The 10,780-nt window shown below is 36.6% G+C and overlaps 2 protein-coding genes across 2 annotated transcripts; one reads left to right on the top strand and one right to left on the bottom strand.

Annotated features, from left to right (window-relative positions):
• Positions 1–4,825: 4,825 nt before the first annotated feature.
• Positions 4,826–8,074, top strand: LOC125661437 (myb-related transcription factor, partner of profilin-like). Its single transcript, XM_056148174.1, has 3 exons — positions 4,826–5,482; positions 7,409–7,571; positions 7,679–8,074. The coding sequence occupies exons 1-3, from the start codon at positions 5,110–5,112 to the stop codon at positions 7,935–7,937; spliced, it is 795 nt and encodes a 264-aa protein (XP_056004149.1). The 5' UTR covers positions 4,826–5,109; the 3' UTR covers positions 7,938–8,074.
• On the bottom strand, positions 7,655–9,646 carry LOC125674626 (putative nuclease HARBI1). Its single transcript, XM_056148173.1, has 3 exons — positions 8,940–9,646; positions 8,068–8,366; positions 7,655–7,826 (listed from the first exon to the last, which is right to left on the bottom strand). The coding sequence occupies exons 1-2, from the start codon at positions 9,611–9,613 to the stop codon at positions 8,072–8,074; spliced, it is 969 nt and encodes a 322-aa protein (XP_056004148.1). The 5' UTR covers positions 9,614–9,646; the 3' UTR covers positions 7,655–7,826; positions 8,068–8,071.
• Between the last annotated feature and the right edge of the window lie 1,134 nt (positions 9,647–10,780).

Raw genomic sequence — 10,780 nt, 5'->3', positions numbered from 1 at the left:
ACTGAACTGTTTGAAAAATACACTGTAGATGAGGAATATATTTCATTTCCGTAGTTTACAAGAATTGTTTGTTACTTTCTAAGAGATCCAAGCTCATTTAAGAAAGGTTTTGGTGATTTTAGAATAAAATTCATGCACTGCTGGCGGTAGGGTGTTCAAGATTTTCTTTTCTGTGAAACATATAATTACATATATATGTTCTTATCCTTGTATTTTCTAGACTCATTCAATACAATCCCGTGGGGATCCGGGTTAAAATAGGTCCTCAGTATCCCTTGCTTGTAAGAGATGACTAAATGGGGCGGTCCTTCGGATGAGACCGTAAAAACCGAGGTCCCGTGTCACAGCAGGTGTGGCACGATAAAGATCCCTCCCTGCTCAAAGGCCGTAAGTGCCGAACATAAGCCTAAATTTTGCTGCCCTTCACCGGTAGTGGTGACGTCTCCATATAAGTGATATATTCTCAAGAGGGACGTTAAACAATATTCAATCAACAACCATCAATACATAAACCCAAAGAGTCTTTGCATTATTATGATTGATTGATTGTATCTTGTTTAACGCCCCTCTCAAGAATTTTTCACTGATATGGACCTCTTCCCGTTTTACATGTATATTTCTCACATTATCACCAGTGTGGGATCGACTTTGCCCATGTGAGATTTTTCTGTCTTACATTGTGTATTACTACGCCGCGAACGTCACTACTTTTAAAACGTAAACAAAAATCGTCTGCAAAAAATAAATAGGCCTAATAAATCATGGAGGGTGCAAATGGTACTAGTACTAGATTTAAACGTGTGGAAACATCTACTTTCATCGAGGTTAATGAAAACTCCAATACACTACGGAAAACAATGGGTCATTTGAACATTTTACGTGAGTATTTTGAACTGAAAGGGGAGTCAAGAGAAATTCATGATATCCCCCCCCCCCCCAAATTGAGCTGGACTCTCTGTTGGCAAACTTTATTGTGAGCGTTAGAACCAAATCGGGTGAAGAATATGAGCCCTCAACTCTAAGAGGGATGTTAGGGAGTTTCGAAAGGCACTTAAAACGTCACCGATATAAATATTCATTAATTACTATGGACGTGGAAATAAACCTCGAAGATCTGACTCTTTAACATCTGACGAAATTGAAAAACTACACAACTGAACAATTACGAAAAACTACACCAACATCTTTAATAAACACGTTGTGGTTTAACAACACATTGTATTTTGGCATGCGAGGGGGGGGGGGGGGGGGGGGGGGGAGGGGGGAACCGAACATCATAAAATGAAATGGGGTGATTTTGTTTTGAAAAGAGATGAGGGATTTCAACTCGACTATCTAGAATATCATGAGAGGGCCACCAAGACTAGAACGGGTGTTGATGTCACTGATAGCCGGGCTTGCTCTCCTCGCATGTATGCAACCCCTGATGACCCTGATGAAAATGTCCGGTATCAATCTACATTTTGTACCAAGCTAAACGCCCCGAGGGGTACTCCAAACAAGAAGACCCCTTCTACATTTCCGTTGTAACTAACGAGAAACGCCCAAGGATGCAGGAACGATGGTTTATATCTATTCCTATCGGCGTCAATAAACTCAATGACCTTATGAAAAGAATGTCAAAAAATGCTGGCCTACCTGATAATAAGAAAATCACCAACAGAAATGTCCGTAAAACCCTCGTCCAGTGTATGGCGGATTCGAATGTCCCTGACACATTGCAAGTGTATGTAACGGGCCACAAAAACATCCAATCGTTGAACAATTACCGCACAATCACAAAAATTAGCAATCAGCAACATTTTATTCAAATCCTCATCCAATACTTCTTCTCTGGTTCCAATCCCAAACTCTTCTACACAAAACACCTCTCGTTTTTCGAAACAGCATCAGCAGCCAGGGCCCTACTTAGCTCCACAATATCCCAGCCAACCTTCGACTTGGGCACACCGTTTTCAAAATATACCGCCATTCAAACTCAAACAAACCAGGTCGCACACCAATCTACATCAACGAGTGCTCAGCATTCCACGGGGTCGATATTTAGCGGTGGACTTTATGGCACTGTAACCATCAATATAACGAACAACACCTATCAATCCAGGAAACGAATCCTTGTGATTGAATCGGACTCAGACTAAAACATCTTACATAAACAGACATGACTACGTCACACAAAGGAATGTGAATGACCTACATTATGTAGATCAATTTCTGACGTCAACATTCCATCCAAATTAAAAATTTCTGACCATGTCTGAAATTATTAAATGTATTAAAATTTAAGTAAGCACTATATGTAGGTCGTGAAATGATAAACCGAGGGGGAATTTGATCATGCCCGTGTTGACATTATTTAAATTATCTAGTCCTAAATTAAAATGATCTGAATAGATGGAAATAAAATTTGAAGTTTACACATTCGTGTAAACCATTTTGAAGTACTTAAATCTAAGATAGGATTTGAAATAAGAAATGTAATTTTTTAAATGCTGGTGAGAGGGTCAAAGAATGTGAGAAAAATAATCATTCATTATAAACTCGTGTGGGATAGTGAAATTCCACCTCGGGGCCAAGATTAACGGTCTAGGATTCGGCAAAGCCTCGATTTTCAAGTTCCAATTGTAACGTCAGTCCGCATTCTACCTAATTACAGGTTTTATTTGTAAATTAGATCGTTATAACAACCATAGAATTTGCAAAATGCTTACCGTATATACTCGCCTATAAGTCGGTCCGCCTATAAGTCGGTTGTATTTTTTAAGGTGATTTTGTAGGAATTTGTCATTGACCCGCTTATAAGTCGGTACAAATTTTTGTCAGAATAGGTTGACAATTTCAAGTCAATGCTCTAGTGCTTTTACCTATATTTCAAAAAATATTTTGAGAAATTAATAAATATGAGGTGCTCAATATCCAAGCCATATCTGTTTGGGGTTTAAACGCATCCCTTGATCTCTTATGGGCAATGATCACTTGTTTACCTAAGCAATTATGGTCTCCTAATGACCAGTACCTGACACCGTGTTTACTTAGTGGCACGCGCCTCGCGAAAACTGTTATTGTGGGATTCCGGTATAATTCATTGTATCAACAATCGAGTTTATAAGAGTCAAGAATGATCTAAATTATCTGTTAACAATATTCAATATTTTAAGAAATATATTTCAGCCGGTATACATATGAATATTTCAATATTAAATCGGGTTCGTATAATTCGATTTTACCGATACACGATAGACTAGTTGAATTGAAAGTATTAGTTACCGGTATGTAAATAATTTTAAACTAGATAAAAATATGTAAATACTTGTACTTTATACGTGATTTTAAGATAAACAATACGTCTAGATATTTGTGAACAATAATCATTTGTGTGGTAGTCCATGATAATCATCGGAGTTGTGTAAAAAACACTACCAGGGCCGTAAGTAGGGTTCTAAATCAGGGGAGGCAGGGGATTGGGGGCCGCCGATTGACTTTACGACTGAAAATGACACTTTTTAAATCCCAATTTATCATGTTTGTGTTTCATTTGTACTATGTAAAGAATCGTAATATGGTGTCAAAGACAAAGGTGCTTGTCTTCATTTTAAACATATATCCTATAATATAACATTTATATAATTTTATTTTCTTTTTTGCCAAAAAATCAGACGAGGCAGTTGCCTCGTCTGCCTCATCGGCAGTTACGGCCCTGACTACATTGCGCCGCCCAGAAAAATACCAATCTTCTTAGGACGCGCCTATAAGTCGGACATAGAGTTTTGGACCAAAAGTTGACTCCCAAAAAACCGACTTATAGGCGAGTATATACGGTACTTTAGATCCCTGTAACATCAAATTATTTATCACTACTCTGTATCGATTTAAAAACTGATCATAAACAGAAAATAATTCTTCTGTATCAAATTAGTTGAGAGACATGAACGCCATACGCAGGTGATCATGGACTATTGCTACATTTTTATATAGCTATGGAAGGCTGACGACAGGGAAGTTGAAGTTAACCTGTTTGGTCTAAGGCTGGGTTGTTTACTTGTCTTTAATGTAAGATGAAGATAACGTATATGTTAAAAGATGAAGATAATGTCTATGTTAAAAAATACCCAAGTATGAATCAGACGTGGTGTATTTTATTTCGAGTTCATTGAGATATATCGAATTGACATATGAATGGAAATGATTATTGTTTGTATAGGGAACGTCATCGATATATCTAAATGTCGAGTTAGAGGCGAGAACAAGATATCTTTGTCTTCTCGTGTAAAAGCTTTTGAAAACATTCTGCTTCATAAGAGTATAGAAACAGGTCAGCTAATAAAGGAGCACAATTCTTGCCCATGGGAATTTCAACACATTGTTGGAAGACCTGGTCACCAAAAACCACGTTGGTATTGCTGATGAGGAACTTTAACTTCTTTTAATATCAACATCAGAGTAAATTATTTATGGATGACTGATCACGATATGAATATTTCCCTTTTCCAATTTTATTAAAGAAGCAACTGTCTAAGATTTCAAAGAGCCTAGATTTAATTTATCGTGAGGAATAGTCGTGTTAAGTGTTGAAATTTTGATGTTGTTGATTTTAGAAATTTTTGTTATAATTACAAATTTACAAAACGTTCTTTGGAAGTTTATAGAATCCACATTTGACTTACATAACTCGCACGTATGTTGTAACACAGTAAGTTTCAATTTCTCCTCCACAACAGCAGTTAGTATTATCGTGAGGAGCAAGGATAGTGGCTTTGTAGAATATATACTAAATGCATCCAGGAGTCGTATGCATAAAAATTCTAAGAATTTTCTTAAGTATATACTTAAATTTCTTAAGTATATACTTAGCTAAGTAAGATTCTCAAGTTCCGTTGCATAAAACTTCTAAGCAACATGCTTAGTTGTTTTTAGCTAAGTACATCGCAATATACTTAAGTTTATCGTTGCTATGTCAAACGTCATTTCCGCTTTCACTTTACCGTAAGCACAGATTGCATGGAGTTGAACATGTTCTTGATAAGTCTCTCTTGTATCGCTAATAAATGATGAAATACTATAATTTTTTGTGTTATGCAAGGTTAATAAAATAAATAGACCAAAAATCAAATGTCGTTTTATATGACGTTATATCCGATTTTATCGTCTGCATCTGCATTGATCCTTGAAAATATGGCAGAAAGAGAAGGTGTTGAGAGTCAGTCATTGCAGACAACTAAGAAAAGAAAACCGAATTGGACAGCAGATGAATGCTTGTTTTTAAGCAAGTGTGTAGAAGAACATAAAAGTATCCTTCGAGCTAAATTCGGAACGGGGGTTACGACATTAAAGAAACGGGAGATTTGGAGGAAAATCACAGATGCCATCAATGCCTCTTCCTCCACCAAGCGAACGGTGGAGGAGGTTGAGAAGAAATGGCACAATATGCAGATGAAGGGGAAAGCAGAGCTGGCAGACGCACGACGTAGTGTGAAACAAACGGGTAAACGAATATATATTAAATCTATATAGTATATATATAGTATGCATTTCAAATTTGCTCGAAAAACATACACGAACAAGACAGGCACTAAATCCATTCCCCATAATGTGCTGATGATGAACTATATTTCTTTACTATCGCATTTATAAATAAATAGAGACCTAGGCACTCGAGGGTAGCCTAATTGTATGTTATCTTACCGTACCATCTAGTATGTATCCAAACAGGCCCAATATCATATGTTGTTTCTGTATTCAGCAATCAAATCCTCAACAAATTCGAATATCGCAGTCTGCACAAAGTTATACACAGTAAACAAAATGTCGAAATATGCATCGTCATTGACTGAAATGACGTAATATTATTCAAAGGTTATGTCCCTTTTTTGCCCCCCCCCCCTCTTCCGGTCATGAATAGATCCTTATAAATCATGAAAAAGTAAGTGTGGAAAGTTAGGTTACATAGGTGACGTATAAGCCATTGCTATTTTGAGAAATTTTTAATTTAACTTAATGACAGAAAAATATGAATAATGTAAAACCTTTGATCGATATGACCCTTCTAAATAAATCTAATGTGCATGCATAAAGTACAGGGATAACCCACGGAAGCTCGAAATTGATTTGCAATGGGGCCCTTTGATGCACGGATATTGGCACTAGGGGATCGAACTCGGGTCACAACTGTTACTGTAGAAGCGAGAGCGCTAACTCCGCCCTACCCGGACACCTGCTTTTTTAACTATGAAATCTCTAAATTATGACAAAAGTTCAGAATGAGAATAGATCTACCTTGATTTAATTAAAAAAAACAACCTTGGTGATTTCATCTTAAATTTGATAGAATAAGTAAGACTTTGTAATGTAGAAATAAATATAGGATGTCCCATGGTTTGTGGTTCGATTTGAATTATGTTCAACAAGCTGTGTGTTTTCTAGATTATACAGAAAATACATAATTATTATGATGTGTGATTTTTTTTTTCAAGCAATCAAAAGGACTTGCAAACGGCTACTTTACTCAGAATTACACAGAATTACCCACCCAAGGCTGGCCCTATCTATGCAAAACAGGCACTTAAAAAGGAATTTTTCAAACAATTTTTCATCATCTAATTATTACCAGGGCCGATCGAGGAATTTTGAAGGGGAGGGTACAATTAATTCTGGTTTTCAAAATTGGGGGTACATCTTAAAGATGCGTAATTTATACTTTTCTTTAGCAAAATCATGTGACGAAAGGGGGGGGGGGGTCTAACTCCCGGATCCCCTCTGGATCCGCCACTGATTACAAACTTCAGACAGTCTTTGATTCCTTGATGCATTTGAGTATGAATTATTTTCTTTTATTTCTAAAGAATAAATACTTGCATTAATTTCGAAATTACACATAATTGCCTAGTTTAAATTTTTTTTTTTATACTAGCAAGTATTCTTCTATCCCAACATTCAAACGCATCAATTATCCCCCCCCCCCCCATTAGGCAACCAGTCCAAGCTGCTACCATCTCTATATGCAATATCGATTGATAGATATATTATAGGATTGAACATTCTTTTTAAAGAATTTATCGATGTGTAAACTCTGGACATTTTACTCACAAACGGAGTAAAAGTGCAAGGCACTTTTATGTTAAGTTTGTGTGTAAAATGTTCAGAATTTACACATAATAAATTCTTCCAAAAAAAAATGTTTGATTCCCTGTATTATCAATTTCAAAAATTTGAATAGTTTTTCCGCACTGTTATTTGTTTTCAGGCGAGTACATGTACGTATGCATAGCGTTTTTGGATTTATTGATGTGTAAATTCACGATTAGATTTGTTTTTGTCCAATCAAAACAATTGTAATAAATAACATTAGAATTATACTACATTATTCATCATTACTTGTTTTGGCACCAGCGTATTTTGTTTAATTTTGTAGGCGGTGGACCAGCGGGAAAGCCTTTAACGCCATTAGCAGAAGCAGTTGGGAGTGTTATTGGTACCAACAATATAAGTATCAGTGGGATCCCTGGTACAGTTGACACAACATATCTAATGCTCGACAGACCAAAGATCAACACGGAAACCACAGCGAGTACGATGTATGTTCAGGAATTTTATACACCATTTCTTAATTCTTGGATTGAAAATTGAAAAAAACCCACCAAAAACTTATCAATGTATAAGAATTCGATTCCTTTTATTTCAGTGAATCAGATGGCCTTGTGACTCAAGATCTCCATGTCATCAGCACCAGTGAATCTGGAGATGGGCAGCAACAAATAAACTTTGTTACTGTCCCACAGCCAAACGCATGTCCTACCAATGTTTGCACCCACACCGTAATTGACCCGCATCTGCAAAAGCAGAAGCTAGAACTAGAAATTGAGAATCTCACCCTCCGAAACAAGTTTATACGACTTCAGATTGAAAGAATTGAAGGAGTAGATACAAGTAGTGAATTATAAGCGCTTTGACACGAATTTACTCACATTTAGTAATTATCAAATAGTTCTATAATCTTGAATTAAATAATGTTGCCAGTACCTTTTTAATTATTTGTATCTTTTCATTTACTGTTACGCAGTGACCACATACCTGTTTACATAAAATGAGCAGAAACAATGTGGTTTCTGTAAGCTCGACCATCTGTACCCTGGATATCTGCAACTATGTGGTCATTGGCATTTCCATTGTCATTGTAAGCATCTGCGTTGTCATCATCGTCAGGGAGGGGCAGATTGAACATTTTTGCGATGTTATGTAAAACTCCGCATGCTATGATGACATTGCTGGCACGTTGAGGATGCTGACGTATTTCTCCATGAAGAACATGGAACCGTCTTTTTAAGTGACCAATTGTTCTCTCAACAAGGGTGCGAGTGCACTTATGCGACCTTTTAAAAATGAAGATATACTTTGAGAAAAATAATTGGGGGCGGGGGGGGGGGGTGTCAGAGGTGTGTGTTACATTCATATATAGATAGAGAAGAAAGAGAGATGTGTGTGAATGAAAATATGCAGTTCCAAAGTATATCCACGTTAAGATGGATATTAGAATCCAGAATGCGTTAGTGTTTTGAATATACTTTTGAGCTGTATATTTTCTTTCTTTCTTTTTTTTTAATCTATTATTTTTGTACTCTATGTTAGTCCCTAAGCCATGTTTTTTCTAAAGTTTTAAAGATACACGCATGTCAACAACAAAAATTCGACTTGTATCTTTCGTAATAGTTAACATGAATGATATCTATGTTTGTTATGCAGAATGGGGCGAGCGAATTTAAACTGGGTCGAAATGTCTCGGTACCGTTTACCGAAAGCAGCAACCCCAACAATTTGGATGAACAGCAGTGTCCTCATCATGATGGGTGTGCTACTAGAGAATATAAGAATATTTCTCGTAATATAAGCGATAAGTGTTTATTTTTCAAAGTGCTCCGATATATATTAGGCCCTAATTTCCTTACCTGTTGTACCGTGACTGTGGACCAGCTTGTGGATTTAAAAAAGGTGTCAGCAGCCAGTCTTTCCCAGGATAACCGCTATCACCGAGAAGATGGCATTTCACGGGCAATAAACGTCGTTGAAAGAGCTGAAATAGACCACTCTCCCTCAGTATTCTGGCATCGTGAGTCGCTCCCGGCCAGCTTGCCACGATGTCTAAAATCTTATAACTGGCATCACATACAATCTGTACATTTATACTGTGAAAGTTTTTCCGGTTGACATACTCCACTTCGTGTTCACTGGGAGCTATAATCCGCACATGAGTTCCATCAATCGCCCCAACCACGCCAGGGAAACCAGCAATGGCAAAAAAGTCAACCTGGTGCTTCCGAATAGTTCCTGGGTCCATTGGAAAGGAAACGAATCGCTTGACAATATTTGGTTGAACAAGAGCGGTAGTAACTCTTTGAATTATTCTTGAAACCGTTGACTGGTGAAGACCAAAGTTGTCACCACTACATAGCTGCATCTTACCTGTAGCATAGTATCTCAAGGCAACCATGACTTGCACAATTGCAGGTACACTGTGATTTCTGTTGGTCAAAGGCATAATGTCATTTTGAATTAAATCTGTTATAAATTCAATTCCTTCCTGATCAAATCTAAATCTGTGCTGCAGTTCTGCTGCTGTCATTGATTCTAAGGGATTAATTCGTGGTTTGAATGTTCTCTGTTTTCTGTCAGCCATTTTGTTCTTGCTAAGCAATATGCTTAAGAACTTAAGACAAGTAACGACCATGCTTAACTTTAAGCATATACTAAGCATATACTTAAGAGTTAAGAAGTTTTATGCAATCTGCTAAGCAATATGCTAAGTAAAATCTCAACCTGCTAAGCAGGAAATTCATACTTAAGTATATGCTTAAGGACTTAAGAATTTTTATGCATACGACTCCAGATGAATATTAACCAACTTTACCATTAAGACAGATTATGCTTACGTGTAGCCATTGAATGAAAAGGTGAAAATAACGAACAGTTGTCAATGTAATTAATCCTATAAGGAATAGAAAATAAATCAAATTGAACATTACCATGCGTCTATATTTTAAAAAAGTTTGTAGATAACATCAGAATTTTCACAGGTCAAAATCCATAACTGATAATTATTGAACTAATAAAAATAAATGTATGTATATTTTGACATTCATTATGTTAAAATTTCACATGATTATCAGTCAACACCGCCGTTTTTTGACATCCGATTCATGTTACACCTCGCGTATAACACAACTACAAATAGAATGCACGACTATGATGGACCGTTCGTTTAGTAGTGGTTACTTCCATTTTGTTTGAGTTCATTATACACTGCCTTTTTAACCGATATAACTGATTTGATATTCTCCATTATTACGAATGTAAAACAAAATTCTAGTCGAGCATCTGGGGCGATGATATCAATCATTTCTTTATGAGAAATGATCATTTCAAAGACATGCACTTTTAATTATGAACATCTTTGACATGCAGTATGCATTTTGTGCATTTATTAACATTATTAAGGAATGTTGAAGGTTATTTACTTCGTATTTTTCTGTCGTCCTAGCGTTCTGTAGATCACGGTAGTGATTTGTGTTACTCCGCCTGAGCGCCTGGTCCCAACTCTGGTTTACCCATGCAGAGGTCCTTGTTTGCGCAATTCTCTATTTTGTATTCTTTATAGGAGTTATGAAATTGCTGACTGTTCGTTATCTTCACCTTACATTAGTTCATAATCATCAAATAATTGTAAGAGAAGAAACCAATCCGAACAAGGACAGCAAACCCACACACACCAGAAAAAATGATTTTAAAATGC

Source organism: Ostrea edulis, chromosome 9 (assembly GCF_947568905.1).
Source record: "Ostrea edulis chromosome 9, xbOstEdul1.1, whole genome shotgun sequence".
Lineage (NCBI taxonomy): Eukaryota > Metazoa > Mollusca > Bivalvia > Ostreida > Ostreidae > Ostrea > Ostrea edulis.
This window is presented reverse-complemented; position numbering and strand designations above follow the sequence as displayed.

What these genes read in the sequence shown, in the direction of transcription:
- LOC125674626 (XM_056148173.1), bottom strand. Translation starts at nt 9,613, where the DNA reads ATGACAGCAGCAGAACTGCAGCACAGATTTAGATTTGATCAGGAAGGA. An exon ending in CCACAGTCACGGTACAACAG is followed by an intron (nt 8,367 to 8,939) that starts GTAAGGAAATTA and finishes CATTTTTAAAAG; the next exon opens with GTCGCATAAGTGCACTCGCA.
- LOC125661437 (XM_056148174.1), top strand. Translation starts at nt 5,110, where the DNA reads ATGTCGTTTTATATGACGTTATATCCGATTTTATCGTCTGCATCTGCA. An exon ending in ACGTAGTGTGAAACAAACGG is followed by an intron (nt 5,483 to 7,408) that starts GTAAACGAATAT and finishes TTAATTTTGTAG; the next exon opens with GCGGTGGACCAGCGGGAAAG. An exon ending in GAAACCACAGCGAGTACGAT is followed by an intron (nt 7,572 to 7,678) that starts GTATGTTCAGGA and finishes CTTTTATTTCAG; the next exon opens with TGAATCAGATGGCCTTGTGA.